At 36.3% G+C, this 15,402-nt stretch overlaps 1 protein-coding gene across 1 annotated transcript in view; it reads right to left on the reverse strand.

Moving 5' to 3' along the window:
* Positions 1-15,402, reverse strand: part of LOC117335065 (neuronal acetylcholine receptor subunit alpha-10-like) — a 59,500-nt gene that overhangs the window by 10,964 nt on the left and 33,134 nt on the right. Inside the window, exons 2-3 of the mRNA XM_033894986.1 lie at positions 5,770-5,814; positions 3,501-3,610 (exon numbers count right to left, since the gene is read on the reverse strand). Of these exons, the coding sequence (XP_033750877.1) occupies positions 3,501-3,610; positions 5,770-5,814 (155 nt within the window). The remainder of the gene's footprint in view (positions 1-3,500; positions 3,611-5,769; positions 5,815-15,402) is intronic.

Here is a 15,402-nt window from a genome sequence, read left to right on the forward strand (position 1 = left end):
TACCAACCACATACCCCGTACACTACAGTCATTTCTGTACCAATCACATACCCCATACACTACAGTCATTTCTGTACCAATCACATACTCCATACACTACAGTCATTTCTGTATCAACCCCATACCCCATACACTACAGTCATTTCTGTACCAACCACATACCCCGTACACTACAGTCATTTCTGTACCAATCACATACCCCATACACTACAGTCATTTCTGTATCAACCACATACCCCATACACTACAGTCATTTCTGTACCAATCACATACCCCATACACTACAGTCATTTCTGTATCAACCACATACCCCATACACTACAGTCATTTCTGTACCAATCACATACCCCATACACTACAGTCATTTCTGTACCAACCACATACCCCATACACTACAGTCATTTCTGTACCAATCACATACCCCATACACTACAGTCATTTCTGTACCAATCACATACCCCATACACTACAGTCATTTCTGTATCAACCCCATACACTACAGTCATTTCTGTACCAACCACATACCCCATACACTACAGTCATTTCTGTACCAACCACATACCCCATACACTACAGTCATTTCTGTATCAACCACATACCCCATACACTACAGTCATTTCTGTACCAACCACATACCCCCTACACTACAGTCATATCTGTACCAATCACATACCCCGTACACTACAGTCATTTCTGTACCAACCACATACCCCATACACTACAGTCATTTCTGTACCAACCACATACCCCATACACTACAGTCATATCTGTACCAATCACATACCCCGTACACTACAGTCATTTCTGTACCAACCACATACCCCGTACACTACAGTCATATCTGTACCAATCACATACCCCGTACACTACAGTCATTTCTGTACCAACCACATACCCCATACACTACAGTCATTTCTGTATCAACCCCATACACTACAGTCATTTCTGTACCAACCACATACCCCGTACACTACAGTCATATCTGTACCAATCACATACCCCGTACACTACAGTCATATCTGTACCAATCACATACCCCGTACACTACAGTCATTTCTGTACCAACCACATACCCCATACACTACAGTCATTTCTGTATCAACCCCATACACTACAGTCATTTCTGTACCAATCACATACCCCGTACACTACAGTCATTTCTGTACCAATCACATACCCCATAAACTACAGTCATTTCTGTACCAACCACATACCCCATACACTACAGTCATTTCTGTACCAACCACATACCCCGTACACTACAGTCATTTCTGTATTAACCACATACCCCGTACACTACAGTCATTTCTATACCAACCACATACCCCGTACACTACAGACATTTCTGTACCAATCACATACCCCATACACTACAGACATTTCTGTACCAATCACATACTCCATACACTACAGTCATTTCTGTACCAATCACATACCCCATACACTACAGTCATTTCTGTACCAATCACATACCCCGTACACTACAGTCATTTCTGTACCAACCACATACCCCATACACAACAGATATTTCTGTACCAACCACATACCCCGTACACTACAGTCATTTCTGTACCAATCACATACCCCATACACTACAGTCATTTCTGTACCAATCACATACCCCGTACACTACAGACATTTCTGTATCAACCACATACTCCATACACTAGTCATTTCTGTATCAACCACATACTCCATACACTACAGTCATTTCTGTACCAATCACATACCCCATACACTACAGTCATTTCTGTACCAACCACATACTCCATACACTACAGTCATTTCTGTACCAACCACATACCCCATACGCTACAGTCATTTCTGTACCAATCATATACCCCATCATATACCCCGTACACTACAGTCATTTTTTTACCAATGACATACCCCGTACACTACAGTCATTTTTTTACCAATGCCATACCCCATACACTACAGACTTTTCTGTGTCAATTACATACGTTACAATGGTGCAATGGTGTTTCTATTCAGTGTCTTATTTATACGATCGTGTCATTATTAAATAAACATGTAAAACATCATAGCAAACATCTTTAATTTTCACTGGTAATATAAAATAGATACCTATAGAGAATACCATCTCTCATTTTCCATCGGTAAACAGTCTACTCTACCGGAGTGTGACCAAGTCGTTCACTACCTTGTAGACCAAATCGTTGTCACCTTTGACATATGGAGTTTCAAATTGCATTGTCCGTAACTATTTACATATCTACAAATACGTGGTGCTTGGAATTTTATCTTAACCTTTATCGACTATTATCTATTTTAAGAAATTTACTCCATATTTTATTATTGCTTCCATCGACTGTTATTTCTTTTTGCAAATTTTACTTCACATTTTGTCTTTTGTCGACTTCCTGTAGCCATAAAGTGACCGCTATTTTCCCAAACTATTGGTAATTATAAGTTACTATACGAGAAATTGGAACATAACAATGATTCTGCCTCCAAACTTAGTGATGGTGACGGCAAGTAGAGAGTTTCTGTAAATACACTGGAACTGTTCTATTTATTTCCTTGTATGTGTAAATCAAAATGTTGTACTGTGACCTGCAACACACAGGTAGTCAATGAATAAAACACGGGTGTGATGTGCTCTTTTCCAAAGCACCTGTTACCATAAGTCACAGTACGAGAGTTTGGATCGAATAACAAGGATTCTACCTTAGGTCACAGTAATCGTGAAGGCTGGTTGAGAGAGTCAAGTTCCTGTAAATACCCCGGAGCTGTTCCATTCATTGCCTTGTATGGGTAAATCAAAATGGTGTTCTTTGCCATAAACACCCAGTTAGACAATATAATGAATAAACCATCAACTTTTATTCATTTAGCAATTTTTACTCTACATTTCGTCATAGTTTTCATCAAAGTTTATTCATTATGTAGCGCGTTGTTTTATCATTCCCTCCTACTTAATGGTCAACTCGATTCTTTTTGTACTTTTCCTCCGTTTCATTTCCGTAATGCTGCTTGCATACGCAACATATCCGAAAATACGTCGTAAAATTAGAAATGGCGTTTGTTTTGTGTTAAACATGTGTTCATGACAGGCGTTACCTCGGCCCTGATAACAACGTGAAATTGTTCGTAAAAACGGAAGCAAAAAAAATATAAATTGCTTTGCGCTTTTATATTAAATGCAAATCTGTTCATACGGTGGTGACTCGTCAATTATTCAAGACAGAAACAAGTTTTAATACATCATCGCCGTTCAGCATATTGTGTTTTGGTATAAGTCGAACTAAACAGTACATAGTTAATTCTTGGTAGTACCAGGCGAGGATACACTATACTACCACATGAAGATATTATATCTCTTTAAATACCTACCTGATAGATATTTAAGATGAAGGAAATATCATTAACGATGTAAATTATATATGTTAATTGATACTTAATTATATCTTTATTACAATAATGTGATTTGTGTTTAATTAGATATTGTGTACAATGAGTATAAATGATTTACTTACTTATTGTAAAGTACAACATCAGGCAGCCATAATTTTTTGGCAGGAAGGCGTATAACCTCGAGCCCATTGTAATCCTTTGTATCCCAACTAATTCGTTCATCTATCCATGTCTGTAAGTAAAGCGTACACATTACTTTAATTCGTTATTATAGTAAGAAAGTAATATCCTCAAAGATATGCGAGCTATGACCTACCACATACCAGTCACGACGCTGTGTCGTGGTATGTACTAGATATGGTGAGTTATGACCTACCACATACCAGTCACGACGCTGTGTCGTGGTATGTACTATGTATGGTGAGTTATGACCTACCACATACCAGTCACGACGCTGTGTCGTGGTATGTACTATGTATGGTGAGTTATTACCTACCACATACCAGTCACGACGCTGTGTCGTGGTATGTACTAGATATGGTGAGTTATGACCTACCACATACCAGTCACGACGCTGTGTCGTGGTATGTACTATGTATGGTGAGTTATTACCTACCACATACCAGTCACGACGCTGTGTCGTGGTATGTACTAGATATAGTGAGTTATAACTACGGTGTTCATTTTACTTTGGACGTTTGATTGATTAAACCCATGTTCTGTCCTAAAAGGTTGACGTAGGGGCGTTCCTCCATGGCGAGTGTCCCAGATTCTAATATAGAGCAGTTAACGCCCACTGGTACTATTATTAGCACACTAAATCGACATCGAACTTCAGCGATGTCGAAGATATCAAAATGTTTTTCAACATTTAACAAAGAATTTCCGGGTGTGATAAAATATTGATAGTTTCCTGTCACTACAGCAGATAAGTAATTTGTAGATTTTCTTATTATCGAAAATAGAAATTTACGAATTATGCAAATTTTCGCAAAGTAGATAAATGTCTTACCTTAAACAGAGAAATTGTACAAATTTAACAGCTTCCTTGTTTATAGATATACTATTCAAAAGTATCACGTTTTCAATATTTTTTTTTGCAAACTGATTATTGGTTACTAAGACCTGATATCACCACTAATTACTAAAAGAATCTTATCTGTCGGACAACCTGATCACATTTTCTTACTTTTCATGATTTTATCTTTTTCTCATATTCAGCCATGGTGTTTACGACTTTTACTGTTTGAGAACTACGGTTACGATTAGTTGTTAGCATTTCTTGATTTAGAATGATATAGATGATAGTTCTTTCTACCACAATAGGAGGGTATCTTTCAACTCCAAATGCATGAAATAGTCATAACAACTGTTGAATATCATTCAGTTTATACCACACGTGGTATAAACTCTAAATGCGTTTTGATTGGTTGGCACGATGACCTTTGACCAGAACAATTTTTTTGATCACGTGGTCTATGCGTTATGATTGGCTAACACTTGAAGACCGCTTAACATGGTCCTGGAAATGATAACGCAAAAGAACTAGTTCGCAGTTATTTTTGCCGTATTTTAGGAAATACATGTATATATAGATTTTTATTCATTTATTTTATTTTTATTTTTATTTGTTTTTATTTTCTTTTATTTTATTTTATTTTTTTGAAAAGGCTAAAATTGCTTATTATTAGTTATACTATGTAAAAGATTGTGATATTTCGATATATGGTTTTGAAATTGTCAGTTTTGCATATTGATTACATTTTGATTTAGATCATATCCCTACACCACAGCTGATATTGTGTAAAGAACACATTTTGACACAAAACAGGTCAATTTATCATCAGAATAGTTTTTTTTATTGTGACAGAAACAGGTCATACCAACTCGTGGTTGTTGTAGAAGGTATTCCTTTCGCTAAAGCTCGTATTTTGTAACTTTTGAAAAATAACTAATGAGAGTGAAAGAAATTCCATATACAACTACCACTCGTTGTACAACCTCTATGTAACTGGTGGTAATATATACAGCTAAGTAATGATTCTGACTAGTGAAATGCTATAGACATCTTCTCATTTGTCGTTCTCGAGTTCGTCTGGACAAGGCCGGATGGTTTATATTTAACGATAAAGACAAACCATTTTTCAATAGAGCAATTTCCATTGTAATTGAATTGGAGAGAAAATATGAGAGAGAAGGATGGAAGCGAATGTTAATTTGTTTTCTGGTATTAATACAGATAAATCGATATACATACTGTCTGGAGTTCCACAACTGGCATCCCCTTTTATCAAATATACGTATCGGGTTACAATGCCTGGCCGCTATTTGATTGAACATTTTGATTGATTGATTTAGTGTATTGTGCAATATATGTATAGATTTACTTACATGTTGTAGCCAGGCGTTTGTGATCAATAGTTGGTTCTTCTCGTCCTGAAACATATCAGTTAAAGGTTTATATAGAATATAAAACCTTATACGTAACACAATAAAAACTCTGCTCGTCCAGGGGAAAATCATCAAATGGTTTGTTTACAAAATGTAACGCTATTTGTCATGAAATAGACAAGTGTGTTACACAATACAGGGTAAAATAACCCCACCTGCTGACATAACTTCAACTCAATTACGATATCAGGAGGGCCTTCATAAAGTATGCGAGATAATGTGACAGTAGACGGCTCGAAAAGGAATTACAAGTCTTAGGACCAATGATAAAAGATCACAACAAAAACAAACAGAAATTACAGGTCATAGAACAGTAATAAAAGATATAATCAAAACCAAACAGGAATTAAAAGTCTTAGAACCAGGGATAAAAGATCCCAATAAAAACACACAGGAAATACAAGTCTTAGAACTAGGAATAAAAGATCCCAATAAAAACATACAGGAAATACAAGTCAAAGAACAGGAATAAAAGATCCCAATAAAAACATACAGGAAATACAAGTCTTAGAACTAGGAATAAACGGTCACAGCAACAAAAACGTAAAATACAAGTCTTGGAACCAGGAATAAAAGATCTCAACAAAAACATACAGAAATTACAAGTCTTAGAACCAGGAATAAAAGATCTCAACAAAAACATACAGAAATTACAAGTCAAAGAACAGGAATAAAAGATCAGAACAAAAACATACAGGCAATACAAATCTTGGAACCAGGAATAAACGGTCACAGCAAAAACAAACAGGAATTATAAGTCTTAGAACCAGGGATAAAAGATCACAACAAAAACATACAGGAAATACAAGTCATAGATCAGGAATAAAATACCACAATGAAAACAAACATAAAATACAAGTCAAAGATCAGGAATAGAACATCACAATAAAAACATACAGGAATTACATATTTTGCATGAATTAGTTACTAACGCAACACAGATTTACTTGCGACAAAGAAAATAGAATGTTTTCATCAAATAGCAAACGAATGTTAATGTAAAACAACAAAAAAAAAACAACAAAAAAAACAAACAAAAAAACAACAAAAAAAACTTGTAGAATAGTCAAAATATATCGTATCTTAGTTCGATTAACACGTCATTGTTGATATATATAACAAATAGTATTGACCTATTCCGTAACCCTATATAACTCTGTTTTGTACTTCTGATGTACAATTATTTTCGTACAGCATGGTCGAAACAGTGTATAAAGTAACAGTTTGTTTTGCTTGTGAAAACTGCACAAAAAGACTCGATCAGCACTCATACAATGAATACATCTATCAAACTATTATTCCATGGGACCTATTCCCCAAGAAATAATTAGTTCTGTTTATACCAAAAAACAATCGTTATGAATTATTAAGAAACAATAATTTTATTTTATCGTTACTTCCAATGTCAAAACAAACAGATGTTGTGTAATAAGACATTTCATATATAAATATCAAAGCCGATTTGTATGTCAAGCCATAACAACACTGTCATATTTCTATGTAATCATTATCAATGCCAAAGACTGTTAAACACTTCGCGCCACAGGTAAAATGAAATCAAGTCCATGAAGCTCGGGAGGAGTGAATCAAATAAAGTATTTATTTTCCCGACAACCCGATTTATGATAACTACTACGTTTTGGCTCTAAATGTCCTTTCTGATACATTTCTGAAAGCAAACGAAACATGCAAGCAATACGATTACATTCGCTGTCAAAAAGCGTTTGAGAAACGTTGATACAAGTGTCTAAAAGAAACGAAATCAAATCAAAATAATATTTCTATAACTAGACCCAAAACAGATATTACATGTAAGATGTCAGATCAGCACGTGGTGTTTATATGACGTAGTGCGGTACTACAGAACACTGACAAGTACGACGTCGGCATCACGTGACACGTTTTTAAATGACGTAACACAGTACTACAGAACTCAGACATAGAGGATTGAAGATATATATACGGCTACTATTTTAAAGGCTCCTTAAACCGTAATAATTGAACGGGAGTTTTTTTTCGGCGGATGGCCATTACTGGAGACGAGCCGGACTTGTACTCATCTACTCTGACAATGACAAGGAGAGCAATTCCACAGTCACATGAATAATTTAGAGTAAAGCATTATTACCCTGGAATATATCGCCTGCTGTCGCTGCCTGTATTAAAAGGCAAGTAGTATACATGGACGCGAGTCTACAACTTAAAAGTTCCTCTTCAAAATGGTCGTTCGATCATAGTGATATACTGTTAGAGTGACGAGATAAATTTCGATAGTTACCAATATGTCTGTATACTCCCATTTTCAAGCAACATTTGATTCCATAGAAATGTTACCAATCAAACACAGAAACATATTGGAACCTGTTCAAGTAGCAAGCTAGTCGGTTTTCTGGACAATAGCTTCTCAATAGAATGTTCACCGCTGTGTAGATGTCCAGCCAGAGTATCACAGTGTAACAACCTTCTGAACCTTTATGAATGATAATTCTATGACCAACGACAAATGCTATTGAAGCTGTGAAGATAATATTCTTACATATAATCATTGTTGCAAAAGCACAAACCGTAAACCTTTTATTCTTGCGTGTATCTATGCATAAAATATTATTCGTATTCTTTTCGCAATACATGTACTTTCAAAGACGCATACTGTTTTTTACCACATTTCCGCGTTGATAATAATCATAATTTGTAATCAATAGTTACAGTTAAATTAACACTGAAGTGAAAACGGCGCGGCCTGACCGATACCGTTGTGGTTTGTTATCAAATAATGTCAAAATGTATAGCTGGTTTTAGATATAAAATTCTTAAACAATTGCTACTGTTTCCGCTTTGATTTCACTTTTATTTACAGACTGTTGTCTTTGAGAAAGTAGATATCTACCTTTTGAGAACATCTGGTCTATATTTTGCTTGTTCACGGTGTTTTTCTTTTTTTATTCATTTATTTTTATTGTTTTATTTATTCATTTATTTATTTTTTGAGTTTGCCTGTAAATATGAGTTATATATAAAACTGCATTATACAGCTGTTTCCACGGTCTGGAAGTCGTTAGGGATACCTAAAACCAAAAACATTGTTATCTAGAAGGAATGTTACTAATATCAAAATCTGCCTAAACGTTGAATAAAAGGGTGCCAAAACTGAGTATACCACATAGTTATCTGAGAAGGATTTCTTTCCTTAATACGTACACGTGTTACTATCACCTGTAAATATAATTTAGTAAAATGTACAGTATATCTATAATCATATATTATGAAGTTAAAATCCATCTCTCTTTTTATGTGACTCGCTAGAACAGCATTTATCATGATGAAATAATGAAATTAAACTAAATTGCATTTAGTTCTTAATCTGTCTGAATGTCTTTTCCTAAATGCAAACATTTTTTTATTTCTATGAAATACTACATGTAAAACGCCTTGTTGTGTTATGTTTCCAATAGTGAAAGAGCGACGTTTACAACATTCGAGGTAAGATAAAGAAAAATGTTTTAAATTTACAACGCCAGTGTCATTGACAATTCATCCAAATACTGCGCTTATTTAAACATTCTGTCGATCCCGCTGATCATTTTGTCCTTGACAGTCATTTAGTGCATAACACTGCCATGGCCATTACAAAGGCAATCGTACCAACAATCACGAATATTTATGTCTTGAAAAGCGGAAGTAAATTGCTCGCACCGATGATTTGAAAATGGAATGTGATGTAGAACCTTTTTCCGATCTGAAAACAACATAACCGAGTCGTTAGACCTCGCCATCGACTCATTGTCTTTCAAATCCAAATGTTACAAACATTGTGTTATCGTATTTATGTTGTCTTAATACTGCCAACAGCTTTTAGGAGCTTTTTGATAAAGCCAATTAGATCTCGTGTCGATACCTGTTTATGGTGCCCAGATGAGCTGCCACAATATGCCTCCAGTATACACGCGTAAAGAGCGATGAGCTGTGTTATAATGTTGCATTTTTTGTTCATCTGCACTCGAAGTAGAAGAGAGGGGTGCATATTTCTTAATTTTTTGTTCATCTGCACTCGAAGTAGAAAAGAGGTATGCATATTCCTAAATGTTTGTTCATCTGCACTCGAAGGAGAAAAGAGGGATGCATATTCCTAAAAAAAAAAATCATCAGTACTCGAGGTAGAAAAGCAGGATGCATATTCCGAAGATGGAACCCCTGGATTTAACGAATTGAAGTGTTGTATTCGAGTATAATTAATACTTTATCAAGGTATCAAGGCATAGATTTATGTTACCGATATGGTTGTAAACAAACCGGGTCTTACAGTTTGATGGTAATGTCGTATTCTACAAAGACGAATGTTGCGTAGGTTTCATATTCTCGTATTCTATCGAACAAAAAGTTGATACAGTCAAACCTCTTGATTATCTCGCAGTCGAGTATGTATTCGTTATAACTGGGTATATAATAAAGTCCTTGTTTAAGTGTACGTTTACTGTTTATAATCATAGTTTACTAATGTTAGGAAATGAACGAACCAAAGCGGCCTTCATTCGTAGAATAACATATCTCTGTTGAATTGATCAAAACAACCTTTATTTGTAGGGTAACATATCTCTGTTGAATTGATCAAAACAGCATTCATTCTTAGTGTAACATAAAATTATTTCTGCTGAATTGATCAAAACAGCATTCATTCTTAGGGTAACATCAAATTATTTCTGTTGAATTGATCAAAACAGCATTCATTCTTAGGGTAACATAAAATTATTTCTGTTGAATTGATCAAAACAGCATTCATTCTTAGGGTAACATAAAATTATTTCTGTTGAATTGATCAAAACAGCTTTCATTCTTATGGTTACATATCTCAGTTGAATTGACCAAACCAGCCTTCATTCGCAGGGTAACGTATACATTGTATCAGTTATGACAGGGTGTCATTTATACAACAGGATATTCAAACTACATTATGTATGTCCATTTTGTAATCAGATTGTTGTGTACTGTAATTTAGCACCAGATTACTATACAATCTGGCTCGACAACATGGCCGGATTGGACTTCATCTCAGTGTTATTCTGGGGGATACTTTGACCGTTGATGTCGATACGTCGATGATATGATAATCTAGAACTTGAACACACTATAGTCAGTTGTAATCTGTTTGGTGTCCCGTCTACAAGATCTGTTACCATTGATGATACGTCTGAATTTTAACACTGTTAAACTCTAGTATCGTTGACTAGGTCAAAAAGGACGAAACAGCTTTTGATGATATTAGTATCACTGACGAGGTCTAAAAGGACGAAACAGCTGTATGATGTCCCTAGTATCACTGACGAGGTCTAAAAGGACGAAACAGCTGTATGATGTCCCTAGTATCACTGACGAGGTCTAAAAGGACGAAACAGCTGTATGATGTCCCTAGTATCACTGACGATGTCTAAAAGGACGAAACAGCTGTATGATGTCCCTAGTATCACTGACGAGGTCTAAAAGGACGAAACAGCTGTATGATGTCCCTAGTATCACTGACGAGGTCTAAAAGGACGAAACAGCTGCATGATGCCATTAGCATCGCTGGCTAAGTCTAGAAGGACGAAATAGCTGTATGATGTATCTAGCATAAATGGCGATGTCTAAAATGTCTAGAAGGACGATACAGCTGTATGGTGTCCCTAGCATCACTGACTATATCATATGAAATATAAATATCTATCCAACACGTCAGTAGGACGTGTGACATTGGTCTGATCTCAGTATTTTGGCAAAATCTTATCTATTTCACTTTACTTCCCGAGCTATGCACATGATGAGTGCTTTAAGACTGCTTGAACTATTCTAAAATTCGATTCTGTATTGAAAAAGAGCTATTGGCGAACACTTAAGGAAAAAGGAGTACAAAACTATTAACACTGAAACCTTAGTTCCTGCTCTAAAATGTGCTTTAAATCTCTCCTGATGCTTTTCATCGAATTTCCCGTCACTTACATGAATAATGTACGGTATTTACTTCCGTCTTAAATGTCAATAATACAGCTGATGTATGTTAACAGAGGAAGTCCTTGTCAGGTGAGAGTAATTCTATTATACCCTAAACTTGTTTGGAAATAGATTACTGCGCTGTTATACATATCAGAGTATGTAAGGTCTTAGCTAAGGTCCGTCGTAATACACTCAGTACGAGACATAAAGGAGAAAAACTAACAGTGTAAAACATATATAACAATGTACAGGACATAGAAAGGCCGCTTTAGATTTTGATGAATTGTTCATAAATAGAAAATTACTGATGATCATCCATTATATTGTTTTTACGAATGTGATTGACGGAAAAGATTGTGACTGCGTTAAAGTTCTGTTGAAGGTAGCGGGATTAATTATAAAAATTCTCTTAAATTGACATACTATGATTACGTCTAACCTCGTAGACAAACGTGTGTGTCTTAAATTGGTTGATCTTAGAGTGTAAAATGTCATGTTTTCTGATAAACAACATCGCGATTATTTCCTGAAAATAACTGTCACAAATATTTTTTGTTCCTACCTTTTCGAAAATCGTTCATTCAATTTACTACATTATATTTTATCTGTATGATGATTATATATCTTGACTCGTATGGATAAATTGCGGATGTGTGAACCGTTAATTGTCCCGACAACTCAAGGAAATCGTGCAACTGATTACAAATATAATTAGGTGTTTTCTGATCGTCTCGGCAGTAAGGTAAGGTTATAAATCGTCTGACAACATTTTGTTTTTCAAAGTATCTTCAACAATAAAATGATCACGGCTACAAAGTTGCAAAGTAGCACAATATTGCAATGCAACCATTACTTGCAAGTGTGGAAGTAAGTTATGGTTTATTCCCGTCATGGGCCAATGCATTCTTTAACAATATCAGTTATTAAAAGAATACTCTCCCTATCAAACACGTCTGATCAAGTTTAAAGGCATCAACCTTTTGGAGTTGGTCAAACCTGCCTCTTAAATGTCTCGTATTAACGCCCTTACAAACTACTGAGGATAAGTATGCTGCCCGTAGTGACGGCCATATTACGAAAGTAAGCATTCTTTAAAGATTTAAGACATGTTAAAAGGTTGTTTAACGTTAAGAACATGCTTATGTATTAGGAAAAACCATGCAAACCACTTAATGAGACAAGCAATATGCTAAGAACAAAAGACAATCTGATTAGCAGATTTTATTGACTTAAGCATTCTTAACAATTTCTGAACTTTAATCATATGAGTCATGATCTTTGTTAAGATTTGTAAGAAGAATTTTAATCTAAACTTCATGCAAGAAAAATACGCAATTTCGTTATTGCTATCGGAATCTCCTTTGCGGAAACATGCTAGGTTTTGTCTCAGAATTACTTCAATCAGTTCAACTAGCTCGAACATTTTTGTGCTTCTTAAAAATGACGCCAGAACTAATCAAAACTATTCTTCTTTCATTTATAAAGTATCAAATATAGAAACAATCGAAGATGTTACTTCCGAATAGCCAATTGTGTGTTCGAAGGGTGAGGACCATTATTATCAACCTTTACGGTGACTTTCCAAGGTCGCAATAAAAACGAAACAAAGAAACTATGTTACCAGTTACGTGTAAAAGTGACTTCCCCTTGTTAAACCAGGCAGAGCGCGTAATAATTTGTGACGAAAATAGTTCGGAATGATCAGTGAGGAAGCAGTTCATTGCCGCTGATGGTAACGATTTCTCTATAATTTATTTCAAGCAAGAATCTCCAACAATATAAAAACATGAATCACATCACGGAATTACAAACAATACTTCGAGGAAGAAGATAGATCATCGCTTGTTATTTTAAGAAGGAATCATTTGGCCCAATCCGAAATCCAAAACTTTGAATCATACTTCATTGTAAAATTGATAAAGACTTAACCTGCCAGTTTCTAGAAATTGTACACTGAATGGGTTTAAATGACTGTCGAAAAAGAATAGACCCCTAAATGTCATTAAGATGACGACCAAATATTTCAACAACTGTAAACAGACTCCAATTTTGTTCCGAGGTAAGGATCATGTTGCTTACGGCATTTTTATTTTATTAAAAAGCCATTTTTTCAAAATGACACTAATGTATATATCACGGTCAACCGGTGCCACCGAGCTTCGTACACATCCAGTTCGGTAAATAATCTCTCTATCTTCTGTCTCGACAGGGTAAATCATCTCTTTATCTCCAGTCTCGACAGGGTAAATAATCTCTCTATCTCCCGGCTCGACAGGAGTAAATAATCTCTCTATCTCCTGGCTCGACAGGTAAATAATGTCTCCATCTCCTGGCTCGACAGGTGTAAATAATCTCTCTATCTCCAGGCCCGACAGGGTAAATAATCTCTCTATACCCCGGCTCGACAGGAGTAAATAATCTCTCTATCTCCAGGCCCGACAGGGTAAATAATCTCTCTATCTCCTGGCTCGACAGGAGTAAATAATCTCTATCTCCTGGCTCGACAGGGTAAATAATCTCTCTCTCTCCAGGCTCGACAGGGTAAATAATCTCTCTATCTCCAGGCTCGACAGGGTAAATAATCTCTCTCTCTCCAGACTCGACAGGGTAAATAATCTCTCTATCTCCTGGCTCGACAGGGTAAATAATCTCTCTATCTCCAGACTCGACAGGGTAAATAATGTCTCTATCACCTGGCTCGACAGGGGTAAATAATGTCTCTATCTCCTGGCTCGACAGGAGTAAATAATCTCTCTATCTCCCGGCTCCACAGGGTAAATAATCTCTCTATCTCCTGGCTCGACAGGGTAAATAATCTCTCTAACTCCAGGCTCGACAGGGTAAATAATCTCTCTATCTCCCGGCTCCACAGGGTAAATAATCTCTCTATCTCCTGGCTCGACAGGGTAAATAATCTCTCTATCTCCAGGCTCGACAGGGTAAATAATCTCTCTATCTCCAGGCCCGACAGGGTAAATAATCTCTCTATCTCCTGGCTCGACAGGGTAAATAATCTCTCTATCTCCAGGCTCGACAGGGTAAATAATGTCTCTATCACCTGGCTCGACAGGGGTAAATAATGTCTCTATCTCCTGGCTCGACAGGAGTAAATAATCTCTCTATCTCCCGGCTCCACAGGGTAAATAATCTCTCTATCTCCTGGCTCGACAGGGTAAATAATCTCTCTATCTCCAGGCTCGACAGGGTAAATAATCTCTCTATCTCCCGGCTCCACAGGGTAAATAATCTCTCTATCTCCTGGCTCGACAGGGTAAATAATCTCTCTATCTCCAGGCTCGACAGGGTAAATAATCTCTCTATCTCCAGGCCCGACAGGGTAAATAATCTCTCTATATCCTGGCTCGACAGGGTAAATAATGTCTCTATCTCCAGACTCGACAGGGTAAATAATCTCTCTATCTCCAGGCTCGACAGGGTAAATAATCTCTCTATCTCCCGGCTCCACAGGGTAAATAATCTCTCTATCTCCTGGCTCGACAGGGTAAATAATCTCTCTATCTCCAGGCTCGACAGGGTAAATAATCTCTCTATCTCCAGGCCCGACAGGGTAAATAATCTCTCTATCTCCTGGCTCGACAGGGTAAATAA

Source organism: Pecten maximus, chromosome 9 (genome assembly GCF_902652985.1).
Source record: "Pecten maximus chromosome 9, xPecMax1.1, whole genome shotgun sequence".
Taxonomy (NCBI): domain Eukaryota; kingdom Metazoa; phylum Mollusca; class Bivalvia; order Pectinida; family Pectinidae; genus Pecten; species Pecten maximus.